Here is a 13782-nt window from a genome sequence, read left to right as displayed (position 1 = left end):
GACGGATGACGAAACATTCGTCTCGTGTGCCGTTCGATGACGGCTATATACGGAACGGATGACGTATTATCGTCCGCCGTCTAACATTGGATCTGATAACTGAGAGATGGCGAGGAAAAATAAGCAGAGAGGGGAAGCTGACGATCAGCGCCTGCGAAGACGAAGAAGGTGCACGCTGATCCAGCTCGATCTGCGAAGCAGGAGATGATAATCGCTGTTTCATGGAAGATTTTGAGGATTTACGCGGATGATTTCCCCGCTTGGATCGGCGTTTAGACTGTGATTTCGAATCAGTGGACGTCGTTCTTGGGAAGAGCATGGAAGGTCAGAAATTGGGGGTAGAGGTGTCCGGATGGGAGGGGCTGAGGAAGGAGGCAATGAAGATCGAGCGGGATCTCGACGTCAAACTCTCCTCTTACGCAAAGCTCGGATCTAGGTCTTATGGTGCGTTACCTTCTTTCAATCTTTTAGATCTGCGGTCAAAGTCAATTGAATTAAAGTTAAATTCGAAGTTTGCGTTTAGTTTTTTTATGATTTTGGTGTTCTTACAACTCGCTGTTCTTAGTAAATAGTTTGAAAAAAGCAAATTTGGAAGGTTGTTTCGTTGATTTCTGCTCGTTTGATTGCAGCATTTGTGGATGCTGACGGGAGATCGTGGAAGTCCATGGAAATGGAGATACAGTCCGCGCTTGAAAAACTGCTCGATATCAACGATTCTATGAGCCGTTGCGCTGCATCGGCAGGGCCAACGACGTCTGTAACGCAGAAATTAGCTCGACATAGGGACATTCTCCATGAATTCACTCAGGTGCCATTTCTCCTGTCAAATCTCGAGTTCTTTTTTTTTTTTTTGAGGAAAGATAGGAGAGATCAGACAAAATCAATCTGGAGTTCATAGTTTCAGATACCCATTTCAATTTCTTCACGAAAAAGTAACCAATAATTGTCCAGGGACTATTTATTTCTCTAGCAAATGGTTAGGACTTCATTTGGTTTCGATTCCTACTGAGAGATTTACCGGAGATCCAAAAATTTTGTGGGTAATATGACAACATTAGATTATTATTTTTTGAAAACAATGACAACATCAGATTATAACACTGCCGCCTTGCTTTTTCAGGAATTCAAGCGGACCAAGGGAAACTTAAACTCCATGAGAGAGCATGCCGAGCTCTTAATCTCCGTCAGAGACGAAATCAATGAGACAAAGGTGAGTTAGCATGTTCTTAGACTTCCCATTCTCCTTTTCGGGTCGGATATTGTTAGATTCAAGTGCTTACCAACTATGCGAAAAGCGGTAGCTGATAGCAAGGGCGTGACTTTTCCTCTGTAATCAGAAGTTTGTGCTTAGACACTCCCCCATAACACCTGATGCGGGTTTATTTCCCTATCTCCTATTCGAGTTGGATAGTGTTAGATTCAAGTAGTCGTGGTCGTTCTGTTCTTTTTGTGCAAATCTGTGCGAATTGTTCGTTCTGTTTGGTTTTCTGAACAGAACAAAAACGAATTCAAACAGAACATCGCGCAGACCCATGTGCGGTTCTTTTGTTCGATTTGTGCGAATTTTGTTCAAGTTTTGTGCGAATGTGCGAATTTTGTTCAAGTTTTGTGCGAATGTGCGAATTTTGTTCGATAAAAAGAAAAGAGCAGAACAAAGAACAAGGCCCTCTGCGGTTCTTTTGTGCGAAGTTTTTGTTCGTTTCAAACGAACAGAACAGAACAACCATGTCTAGATTCAAGCTATAGTTGATAGCAAGGGCATTACTTTTCCTCTTTTAAGCAGAAGTTTGCGCTTCGACACTCCACTATAACACCTGATGCTGGTTTATTTCCCTATTTCCTATTTGAATTGGATGGTGTTAGATTCAAGAGTTTACCAACTGTGTGAAAAGCTGTAGTTGATAGTAAGGGCATTACTTTTCTTCTTTAAGCTGAAGTTTGTGCTTCTACGTTCCCCGATAACAACTGCTGCTATAGCAAAATGTGTGTTACTGTTTGGATTTAAACCTGCCTCCTCACTCTGATATCAAATGTTAGATTCAAGCGCTTAGCGACTGTTCTAAAACCTATAGCTGATAACAGGGACGCTACTTTAAGTAATTCAATCAGTTCTGTGTTTTTTTAAATCATTTTTTTTTATTTCTGCAGGCTTCCGGGTCCATGTCCCCCAGGATAAACTTGTTGCGAGAAAGAGCAGCCATCCACGGTAGCATAGCTCAGGTAAACTTGCTCAAACTTATATTTAACTTGTAATTAGGTGAATGATTCAAAAAAATTTCGTCACTAAGCAGGTTGATGAGGTAATAAACCAAGCCCAAGGCACAAGAACAGTATTGGCATCTCAAAAAGGCATGCTCACCGATGTTCAAGGGAAGGTCAAGCAACTCAGCGACAAGTTCCCAATTATCCGGGGCCTTCTCGGTAATTTCCCTCTCCTCCTCCATCACCATAGAGGGAAATTATAAACTTTAAAATAAAAATGCTTTTTTTTGGCTTACAGGAGCCATAAAGAGGAAGCGCTCGAGAGACACCCTCATCCTCGCCGCCGTTATAGCTGCTTGTACGCTCTTCCTCATCATCTACTGGTTATCCAAATGATTGTCAACCAGCCACTCTTTTCTTTTATCCTACGGCCATTTTTTTTTCCGAGATATGGTAAATGAATTGAGAAAAAGAACCGAAAAATACACAAATTATGGGGGGGAGTGAAAAGAATATTGAATCAGTTGCTCTTCCAGCTCACCAGCATCTTGAGGAACTCCTTCACCTGGACAGGCCAAAGAGTTTGTGAGATTTACCGACAATGCCACTGGGGGGTGTCAAAGCGAGTACCTCTGAAGGATCTCTGAGGGAGAAGGACGCTTTAGATTCTTTGGGCAGTGAAGAGACGAGAATGCCCACGCCTCTTCCTCGCAGCACCTGCCCGTCTCCATCTTTTATAAATTGACAAGAGAGAGAAACAAGAGAGAGAGGGGGGGGAGGAGAGAGAAACTACCTCGAAGGCGTCCTCGTCGGTGCGGTCGTCGCCGATGTAGATGGGGAGAACGTCGTCGGAGTGGTCGAGCCCGAGGGACTCGAGCAGGAACTCCACGGCCTTGCCCTTGTTCCACTCGATCACGGGTCGGATCTCTAAAACCTGACACGTGGCAGAGCGAGAAGCAATTCAATTGTGAGACAGCGAATGGGAACAAGCCACGTGGCTTAGAAGGTTGAGGAGTTCACCTTCCGCCCGTGGCTTAGCCGGAGACGCGGGTACCGCTTCAGCGTGTCGTGGACGCGTTGGGCGACGACGGGCCAGTTCTGTTCACAGACAGTTTCATCGCCTTCAGTACAATAGAGTAGATTCGGGCCGTCTCGATCTTGGACGGTCGGATCAGATCGTCAGATCGGATCGCACGTTTCGGTGGGCCCCACATAGAAAAATAATCTCAAAATAAAGTATTCACGTGGCCTTTTATTTTGACAGGTGGCAGTTCCTTATTGATCGAACGAGTTCGATGCTTGATCGAATTATAATAGGGATCGAATTATAATAGAGATATAAAGAGAGAGAGAGAGAAGAAAACCTCTTCGTCGACGTTGCGGTAGTGCACGGAGACGCAGAACTTGTTGTTCTCGACGTTGGCGCCATTAATGTCGCTGGTGCTGTCGACGAGAGACTCGAACACCTGTCGACAAGCAGGAATGGCATTAAAGAAGAGGACGAGAGAGAGAGAGAGTTGGACCGAACGAAGATCGGAAAAAATTAGGTACCTCCTCAATCATGGGCACGAACTCGCTGGCGGGCTGGAAAAGACTAACCTCTTTCCCCTGTAATAAACAACATTTCAGCTAATCTTATCCGGAAACAGCAATCACCGTCTAAAAAACCGAATCAGCGAGAATCAAAGACCTGCTTATCACTGGACCTGATGCAGTTCGGATGATCATCAGCGGTCGCCGAGTCGCGAACGGGGCCGACAATGTCCATCCCGTGGCTGCCGGCGTAGTAAAGATCGCTCAGTCCGACGAACTCGTACACCTGCCAGAGGTAGAACTTAGAATAACGAGAGAGAGAGAAAGAGAGAGAGAGAGAGAAGAGTCAGAAAGGAGAAACATTTCTCACCTTATCGCGGCTCCTCCCGCTGATAATGGCGATGGGTACGCAGCGCACGGCATCGCGCACGGCCGCTCGCATCTGGCAGGGAATATCGATGTCAGGAAGAGAAGAAGGGAACGAGCAGGGAAATGAGAGAAAACTCACAGAATCGGACATGAAAGCGCGGTCGGGGTCGTCGACGATGGGCGAGAGCGTGCCGTCGTAGTCAAGGAACAAGGCCACTCTTTTTCCCTTGGCTTTCTCCGCGATTTGCTCAAAGGCCGACAATGCAGAAGGGTACTTGAGCTGCGAAGAGAATCACCCCCATTAAGACGCGAGAAACGAGAGATTCTTCAGAGATTGAAGAGGATCAAGAGAAGTTACCATCCAAAGACGGTAGGAAGTTTCTGGATCGTCTTGTAGAGAGTCGGCGAAGGCGTCTTTGCAAAGCCTTCTTCTTGGAGGGGACGAAGCGGCCATGGCGTCGAGCCATCCGTTGGATAGAACGTCGTCCAGTAGCCCGGGAGCGGCTCGTCTGAGAGAGATGGCCACGTAGAGAGATGGGGGGAAGAGGCCCGCTTGGCCGCGGGATGGCAAGTTCGACGGCATGATGATTCTTGGCTTGCTCAAGGGCACGGGGTCGGCGATAACGGGAGTGTGCGTCGGGATCAGATCCATTCGATCCAGTCAATCAATTTGGAGTTTGTGATTCCCTCCAATCCTTGTCAAATATTTTATTCTATGAAGAAATCACCGTTCACAGGAGGCTGCAGCGTCTGTTATAGAAAGAATCAAGCATCGGTTTACACCGTTGTACTCGGTTTGTGCTTGAGGCTTCAGCTATGGTGCACCGGATAAGGTTTAGAATCTGCAAGGAGGCAGTAGAAAGGAACTGTTTACCTGACAATCCAGAGAAAATGACATCCAGATGAAACCGTAGGCTTAAAAACTCAAATCCTCAGCCAAAACAGCGTGATTTCTTTTCCCCCGGAGGACGTAAGAGATACGACATGCGGGGAAAAAATCGAGTCCCTAGCGTCTACTCGCATTAATCGGCTCATTAGTCGCTCATTGGGCCTAATTCGATATCCCATCGCGTTAAAGATCTTGATACGATACAGCACAAAAAGATGCCAAGAAATTGGCCGAACAGTGGCTGCATAGCGTCGTAACAGAACAATTCTTTTGCTCGAAATATCAATAGAACGAAAACTAGAATAACTCTTTTGCGCGGGATTGAGGCGACACATCCACGGGAGGCCAGATTCTCCCGATTGAGAAGGAAATAAGCTACATACACAACACATGGATCTTGGTGAGCCACCAAGAGGCATACTCCAACGAAGAAACCGAGAGTAAGACGCAGTAGCGTACGTTCCAAGCGAAGGAAACAGATGTAGAGCCAGGGAGAAGAAATACCTGCGTAATCGATCTCGCAAAACCTGCAATCCGACCAACGGAAGCAGACCGATCTCAACAATGGAGCGATTTCGCGGCAACGGGAGAGAACGAGACGAACGAAAACAGAAACGATCGAACTGCCTTCGACGCGTGGCGCAGCGCAGGAAATCAACGGACGAAAGAAGGAAAGTAAGTCGTCAGCTCTAGCGGTATTTATATAGGTTCTAGTCGCGGAGGCGTGCTGGCCAAGTCAAGAGAAATTACCCCGAAACCCCCAATCAACAGGAAAACACGAGGCAACAACCACTTATATCTCGCCACGTGGCTAAAATCCTCGGCGTATCGCCCCCAGACCCAACACCCGGTTCAAAAGTCAGAACCCGTGGGTACCGACGGAGACTCACGGGGATCCCGCCTAACTCCCGATCGGACGGCCAGGATTCCCCGGACAGCCGTCCTCGCATTATTCACCAAATCATTGTCCTCGCTTTATTAAAATCGACCTGATATCCACGTGGCATGGAATATTTACCACTGCCAGTGCTTACGTGTCGAGTCAATGCTGGCCGGCCGATAAAATACTCCGCGGACAAACTTTACTCCGTCAGAGGTGACACGACAAAAGGACACGTCACACCATTCAGCCGCACTGTTCCCAGCGCTAAAACGGAGCTGGCGCGTTCGGGGTTCCCGCGACAGCTGTTTGACGCGGCGGGACTGTACAGGTTGGTGGACCAGCTGTCGTGATGACGTGGCGATGACGGGGCTGACGCGGCGCTGACGTGGTTACTGTCAACCGACTGTCCTTTTCTTTTTTCTGACGCGGCAACACGTACACGGAGGAAGTTGGGTGACGGGCTGGTCAGGTCAACTTTATCACTTTGTTGAACTTTGTCGGGCCGACAATCAATATTGGCCCACTAACTGGGAGATTAAATCAAGATTTTTTCAATCGGCTTTTGTGAAAGTTTCCTTTTTTCTCCTTTCTTGTGACAGTTTTCTGTGAGCTGTTGATCCTGCTTGGACTCGGCCTTTCCCCCCACTTTTTTATTTGATTTGGTAGTCCTTGTCTGCTAGTGATGTATAGAATAATGATCCTGTTACTTTGGGATCGAATGTTGGAATATGATAGATTCTCTTGAAAACTACATGTTTTCCTAATGTGATAGCACATGTTTTAGTGTATCAACTAAAAACTGCATTTTATGGAAATTTAAATTTTTATTTCAAATTAAAATGAAATGCGGGACCGGAATTATTAACCTTTGTGCTACGATGCAAAATTGCAATGTTGTATCAAATTCTGTAAAATAATTTTTTATGATTTTCACTTCAGAAATAATTCATCGTTGCTTACATCAAATTATAGTTGAAATATGATCTGTTTTTTTCTTCATCATATTTTTTGTTCATTTTTCAAAAGATGTCAATATTTTTTTGTCTTTATCAAAATTTTGAACTTCAACATCGAAGCTATCTCACATAATCCTTTTCTCTCCCTTCAGACACGATAACTTGAGCACTTTGTGTCGAAAATTACACTTTTATAACTGTCATGATTCAAATCATTTTTAATTATTTTAATGCATCTTTATAAATGCTTCTTTATAAAATTTCATGATTTTCCTGCAGTTATTCCATTTGAATATACTCCTCCGCCAATCATACTAAGAAATAAATCCATCATACGTCTGAGTAATTTTGGTAGTAGAATACATTAATAAAACGAGGTTGATGTTTTCCATAATAGTGTGGATTTATTATGAAATGTCTAGTAGGGGATGATAGATAATCATCTGTATACTAGATGTACCAATGACTTTATTGGTCTTCGAGTTTTTCGTAGCACTCAATCCGCAGTTCTGAAAATCAAAATATCAAAATAAATCAACACTACTTCCTAAATTTATTTCCAAAATTTTTTATTTTACTTCCCTTATTTTATTAGATAAAATAAAAGCAGCATAAAATATATCCTGAGTTGATCGCGCAGGTCTAGATCTCCCACATCCCTTCAAAGCACTTCATTTCAGAGCACATGTAATGCATATAATGTTCCAATATATTAATTTAAGTAGAATCTCTACCATTTTGGAGAAGAATTACACAACCTTGAATATGGCACATAAATGATATTGTTGGTTCCTCTCGTTTGGTTTGACCCATATCTATATCCAAATTGAGTTCCTGCAGTGGAAGTAAAAACAACTTGAAACAGAGTTTTGAGATCAAGTCAAAACATAAATACTTGATGATCATATCATCTCGGGTGGCAAACGTCTGTCTTATGGAACCTAAATGGAATTATTTCAGGTAACATGGATGCCCAATGTCTGTAGATATCCACATGATCCTTGTGTTATTGATCTCACCATCTTCTTCCCTAATAGTAAGGCTAGTGAACATCATGGATCCTCACACCATTACTAGTCGCACCAGGAGGCTAGGGCATCTAAAGAGGCGAGGGCATCTAAAGAAGTGTCTCATGTATACAGACCACATACATAAACATTCTATGATTTGGGCCCATAGATAGCTAGGAATAGTATCAAAGAAGGATTCATATGAATCAATCAAACTAACTATTTTCCTAAAGAGTGCTCATGATTCCCCATTTGTAACTCCACACAAAGAGTTATGGGATCAATTGTCCCCATCACACGAGCACGAGTAACAAATGTTATCATATTCATATATCTAGGCATCCTTCTTGAGTGTTTATATGAATAGGAATGCTACCATTATATGATTATTAATGAGTTGTCATCCTAGTACAATCTCATTGTAATGTGTTCATCGTTTTTGCATATAATTGGGGTTCAATATTAACATTGCATATGAATTTTGAACAATATCCGCAATATGTAATTACCTTACAGTCATACAATTCCACCACATGTAATCATATTTTATCTCTTATGGTGATTCATATCGTTTCTTTGTTTAAGTTAATCTCAAAATTTTAGTCATCGTAATTCCATGAGTTCTCTCAGTTGTAAAGATGCAGACCTAAACTCATGGTCAAACATCAATTGTAGTGGGGTTGTCACTTCCCGAAGAAAAGCAGATAGGGATTATTACCAACAATAAGAAGGCCCGGGACCTTATCTATGAAATAATAGAGTATGAAAATTTTAAAATAAATTGTTATCTATCTAGAATAACAATCTATTGCTTTTAGTTCTATTTTTTGATGTAATATTTTTATATACATATATACAAGAATGAGAGAGTGATGGTGTACATCATCTATGCTGCCACCATCGTCGTCGACTGCCAAGTGAATTATGTTCATTTTATTCGTGTTTGATTTCTCTCATCCTCTTCGTTAGTTGTGTTTGTGTTTTTCAGACTCGTTGAGACACCTTCGTCGAGTCACGACGCGTCCATAGTTTTGTCTGTTATGTCTTTGTCGTCGTGTTTGGAGGGATCCTTAGTCATTTGGACTCCCCTCCCTTTTCCCCTTCTTTTATGTTTTTTATTTTCCTCTTATCTTTGTAATGGGGGGCCCATTATATAAGGGTCCCCCTTATTGGACTTTCCCTTCCCCCCCTTAAGGACCCATAGGGCCCATTAATGTCCCTACTTAAAGGAAGGTTGGTGCCCTAATGAACTCAGACCAGGATTATCAATTTTTGAGTTTGTTTGTTGAATCTTGGTCTCACCTTGTAGAAGAAAGGAAGGAGAGAACGAAGAGGGATAAGGGGCAGGATTGAGGGGGAAGATGAAGGAGATCTGGTGAAGAGCTGCTTCCAGTCATCAGACAAAGGCTCCCCTTTGTCGCCCCTCCTCGTCCATCGAGGGTTCATGAATCAACGACCTAGTGTCGTTCAAGCGTACACATCCGTGAAGGGAGCTGACAACGTTAGTGCTCGCCCTCCTGTCTTGCGACACCAGACTGATGGAGCAGGAGACCCCGCTCCATCAAGGACGATGCCAAAACCCCCGCCGTCGTCGACGACACCCGCAAAGACCCTTTTTGTTTTGTCATTTCCCCTTTGAACCATCTTCCCTTTTGTTTTGTTTTAAGACGTTTGTATTAGTGATCTTAAGAGGGGGCCCTTTCCCAATGGGTTCCCCCCTCTTTTGGTCCCTCCTTAGGGCCCATCACCCTCCCTACATAAGGGAAGGAGAGGGTGCCCTAAAAAGATAGAAAAGACTTTGAATTTTTGGAAAAAAATGTATCCCATTCTGTCCTCTTGTGAGAGGAAGAAGAAAAAGAAAAAGAAGAACAAAGGAGAAAAAAAGAGTGTGAGAGGAGGAACGGAACAGGAACGTGGTCGACCGACGTTGCCCGCTCCCTGTTCTGTTCCATCGGACCACCCACGGCCAGTCGCCAGGTTGCCCGCCGTCGGAGCCCTAGGACGCAGCCCTTGGCCGCCCTCGGCTGCAACGGCCGCCCTAGGTCGCAGAATCTGCCGTTGGATCCCCAAGCGGCCGATCCGGTCGCTGCTCCGCCGTCAGCCTCCCTCGGCCGCCCTAGCCCGCGGACCATGTCGCCAGAGCCCTAGACCGCCAATCCGAGCGCCCCATCACTATCGGAGCCCTAGAGTGCCGCCCTTGGCCGCCCTAGGTCGCAGACCCCGCCATCGTGCCCTAGGCCGTCGGTCTAGCCGCCACCCCGCCATCGGGGCCCTAGAGCGCCGCCCTCGGCCGCCCTAGGTAGCGGACCTCGCCATCGGAGCCCCAGGCTGCCGGAACGATCGCCACCCCACCGTCGGACCTTCGTTGGGCCCTCTGCTGCACTCCGCGCACTCACTCTCGCCCGACACACAGCCGCCGCATGAGCCGCTGCCCTCGGCCGGCACATGCACCGCCATTGCTCCGCTGGCTTGTGCGCCGCTGCCCTCGGCCGCCGTACGCCGCTGCCCTTGGCCGCCGCATGTGCCACCGTCGCCCGTGCCGCAGCTCGAGCCGCCACATCGCGTCGTTACCACCGTCACTGATAACTTGCAAATTAACATGATTAATTGATGAATTTGACATTATATTTATGTGTTTTAATGACCATATTTGCATGTTATCATATTAAAATGGAGATAAATGACTTACACTTTGATTTTACTATTATTTCTACTGTTTTAATCAATTTTTACATGGTATTTAACCTCATTTTAATGAAGAGATTTTTTTACGGGGCTTTAAATACTTGGCTAAAGGTTGGTAAGGGCTCTCATAATTTTTCTGTAATTTTTCCATATTTTTATATAATTTTATGACCAATATTTTTATATAGCCAAGAAATGAATTTTTTATTTGAATAATACATATGCTATTTATTTAGCATTTTTTTATAATATATATATATGAAAAAGACAGAAAAATCGGCGTAATCGGCGAAAAGGCGATAATTTCATTTTTTATCTGCATATACCTTGTCAGTTAGCCGCGTGCATTTTCCGCGTGCATTAAATGCACGCGGCAACCGACAAACGTGATTTTTTGCATGTGAACTGGTTAGCCGCGTGCATTTAATGCACGCGCTAACCGACACATGTGCAACATTTACTTATCTTATTTTTTTTAGGTTGTTAGCGCGTGCATTTAATGCACGCGCTGACCGACACACGTGAATACGTGGATGCGGCGTCGATTCGCCCCGTGCATTAAATGCATGCGGAATCGACGACGCATGTGGGTCAAAAATTGCAGCTCAACGAAAAAAAAATTATAAAAGTCTTTTGTCCTTTTCTTTCTTTTATTATTTCAGAGTGATGTGGAGCTTTCTCGACCATGTATAACGAGACAATCATTTCACAATGATTGTGACTCGTTCAAGCGCAAAAAAATGTGACAGCGCACGATATGAGGATGGGGAAAATGAGAAAAGAAAGGCCAGCCAATAGAAAAATTCCATTTTTGTTATAAAGATAAAAGAGATCCAACGGCGGAGATTAAGCGCTAGTAAAATGACGATATCTTGAGATCTAGACGTCAGATTGGGCTGAAATTTTGAGGGCATGTTTGTCTTTTCCCCCTCTACGATTGGATCTTTAAATAGAGTCTGGAAAAGGGGCAAAATTCACTTTTTTGAAGCTCTCTACAAGGATTTGGCCAGTAAGGACACAAGAGTTGCTTTGGAAGTCAACAGTTCTTGATTCTGAACTCAAATTTGTAAGGTTCTGATTTGTATTTCAATCTTCTTCTTGAACGATTCTAAAACGCCAAGGCATGGGCGAAGTGTACATGCCCTAGAAGTGGTTCTGAATGAAATTAGCACTGCATTTTGATTCTGATTCAAGATATGGTTTTTGATATTTAGTTCTACATCAATTTTGAACATTTCTGCATCATTAGATTTTTAATTTAGGGTCAGTTTTCATCTTTTCCCCAAATTCTTCACTTTCTCTCTCTAGGTTAATTTATCCAGTTTCTCTCTCTAGATTTTAATTTTTATTATTTGGAAATTTAATTTAATGTATAAAAAAACCTAAAAACAAAATTTGATTCAAAAATTCATTCATCTTGAAGTCCAATTTTCAAATCCCTTTCTTGATTATTAAATTCCCAATTTTAATTCATAAAAATTGTCTTAAAATTTTATAATAATTGGGAAATTAATAATCCGAATTAATCTGATCTTATGATTGAAATAATTCTATCTTGAGCTTTCTAACCGAAATATTTAAAATCAAAATTAAATTTTTTACTTGATTTTGATTAATTAAAAACACTATTAAGCATAATTAAGATTTATTAATTGCACAATTAATTCATTTTTGAATTACTTCATTGAAATTGGATAAAAATTCTTACTTGTTGCCTCCATGTGGTTCGACCCCTTGCTTGCTCTATATTCTATATTTAGTGATTAAGGATATTTATAAATTTTATTGTATAAGTCTAAACATCAAATCAACGACATATTTACACGCATTTTAAGGCTTATCAGTCACCCGCGCTGCTGACGTGCCACCGTGCAATGAGGGCCGTTGCCCCACGCCGCCCCGAGGGCTGCTGCCCTGAGCGTCGCCCGCGCTCCGCGCCTCTCCCCGGCCGACTCCGCTCTTGTACCACCGTTTCTGAGCCATGCCACACCGCCAGTCGAGCGACGTCGTGCCACTACCAGCACCGCTCCACCAACCCTGCCCGCCGGTATCTCCGCATTGATGAGTGTACGACTCTGGGAGAACGTTGCCAAGAAGTACCTCGCTCCTCTAGCCTGCCCGTTAATTATCTATTGTAATTTGCACTCCACCGCACTCGGGTTAGAGTAGGCGAGAGTATTACGGACATGAGGGCGTCCAAAGAGCGTCTTCCCTAGGTATGGGCCGAGCCCATCCGTTACGTGAGAGCACCAACGGATTTAATCCCGGCGCCGTAGATTCCTTTGTCGCTTCGACAAGTGTCAGGAGGTCACCGTCACCATCATCGGTCACCTGCCCCAGAGCATGGAGCCCGGGCCTGCACATACCGTCACCTAGGCTTGCATCGCATCACATAGTCGCATCTCGATAGGTCCACATCGACGGACGCCGTATTCGACGACCTCCGCGTATTATCACCCTTGGTATCCAAGCATCGCCTCGGATACCCCCCTAAAGGACGACAACTCCACTGTCGTTCTTCATCAAGACGCCAAACTGTCGCCCTCCCTGTGATGCAGCGACACCCGGTGACTTTGTTGCTCTAGAGGAGCCTCTGAACGAGCCCGATGGTGACATTGGCTGTCCGCCCGCGATTGTCCCCCGGCTATCTTCAGCTCTGTGGTTGTTAGCCGATTCGGTCACACCGCCCAGTCACTGTGGAGCGTCCGGGAACATTGCGCCCTCCGTGGGACCATCACTTGGTTGTGGCCCGCGGGTCGCCCGATCAGCATTGGTCGCGACCCCAGTGAATTGCGCTCAATTGAACTGATTCGGCGGCTGCCAAGAACGGAACAGCAGTGCATCCTCCTGCCTGTCGTCGTTAGGGGTCTCTCTTTCTGCCATGGAGGGGTCTGAGAGGTCCTGTGGTGCGGTAATCGACCCAATCTGATCCACGCCTTGCAATCAGACCCCGGAGGCTCCAGTTGCTGCAAGATGAATCCGACATACCGCCACGTCCCTCCCCGGCCATGACTTTGACCTGTGACTGCCTTTGGTCGCTATTCACTGCTCGCACCTGCTGAATTGACTCCTCCCATACTGACCCTCACTAAGGTCACTCCGTCGGAACAAGCAAAACTGCTCGAGTCGTTGCGCCAACGCGGCCCGTCCCACCTTGTCCTTGGCTTTGTCCCTCTCCTTCGACCTTCACCGACACGCTCCTGCACCTCTGTCAGTCGAGCCATTGTTCCTCTCTGGCACCTCTCCACTGCACCC

At 45.0% G+C, this 13782-nt stretch overlaps 2 protein-coding genes across 2 annotated transcripts; one reads left to right on the top strand and one right to left on the bottom strand.

Moving 5' to 3' along the window:
- Positions 1 to 121: 121 nt before the first annotated feature.
- GOS12 (golgi snare 12) lies at positions 122 to 2651 on the top strand. The gene is made up of 6 exons (XM_078590015.1): positions 122 to 444; positions 630 to 808; positions 1121 to 1210; positions 2149 to 2220; positions 2292 to 2421; positions 2501 to 2651. The coding sequence occupies exons 1-6, from the start codon at positions 318 to 320 to the stop codon at positions 2596 to 2598; spliced, it is 696 nt and encodes a 231-aa protein (XP_078446141.1). The 5' UTR covers positions 122 to 317; the 3' UTR covers positions 2599 to 2651.
- LOC144715119 (putative trehalose-phosphate phosphatase F) lies at positions 2450 to 5674 on the bottom strand. Its single transcript, XM_078590014.1, has 11 exons — positions 5498 to 5674; positions 4463 to 4946; positions 4244 to 4384; positions 4106 to 4177; positions 3893 to 4021; positions 3754 to 3810; positions 3567 to 3668; positions 3223 to 3300; positions 2996 to 3136; positions 2833 to 2919; positions 2450 to 2767 (listed from the first exon to the last, which is right to left on the bottom strand). The coding sequence occupies exons 2-11, from the start codon at positions 4754 to 4756 to the stop codon at positions 2723 to 2725; spliced, it is 1146 nt and encodes a 381-aa protein (XP_078446140.1). The 5' UTR covers positions 4757 to 4946; positions 5498 to 5674; the 3' UTR covers positions 2450 to 2722.
- Positions 5675 to 13782: the final 8108 nt, after the last annotated feature.

The sequence above is a fragment of the Wolffia australiana genome, chromosome 18 (genome assembly GCF_029677425.1).
Source record: "Wolffia australiana isolate 7733 chromosome 18, ASM2967742v1".
Classification (NCBI taxonomy): domain Eukaryota; kingdom Viridiplantae; phylum Streptophyta; class Magnoliopsida; order Alismatales; family Araceae; genus Wolffia; species Wolffia australiana.
The sequence above is the reverse complement of the archived record's forward strand: the minus strand, read 5'-3'. Positions and strand labels throughout refer to the sequence as shown.

Coding starts and splice junctions, on each gene's coding strand:
- GOS12 (XM_078590015.1), top strand. CDS start 318: ATGGAAGGTCAGAAATTGGGGGTAGAGGTGTCCGGATGGGAGGGGCTG. Junction 809..1,120: donor TTCTCCATGAATTCACTCAG/GTGCCATTTCTC, acceptor TTGCTTTTTCAG/GAATTCAAGCGGACCAAGGG. Junction 1,211..2,148: donor ACGAAATCAATGAGACAAAG/GTGAGTTAGCAT, acceptor TTATTTCTGCAG/GCTTCCGGGTCCATGTCCCC.
- LOC144715119 (XM_078590014.1), bottom strand. CDS start 4,756: ATGGATCTGATCCCGACGCACACTCCCGTTATCGCCGACCCCGTGCCC. Junction 3,811..3,892: donor TCAGGTCCAGTGATAAGCAG/GTCTTTGATTCT, acceptor TGTTTATTACAG/GGGAAAGAGGTTAGTCTTTT. Junction 3,669..3,753: donor TCGTGCCCATGATTGAGGAG/GTACCTAATTTT, acceptor GCTTGTCGACAG/GTGTTCGAGTCTCTCGTCGA.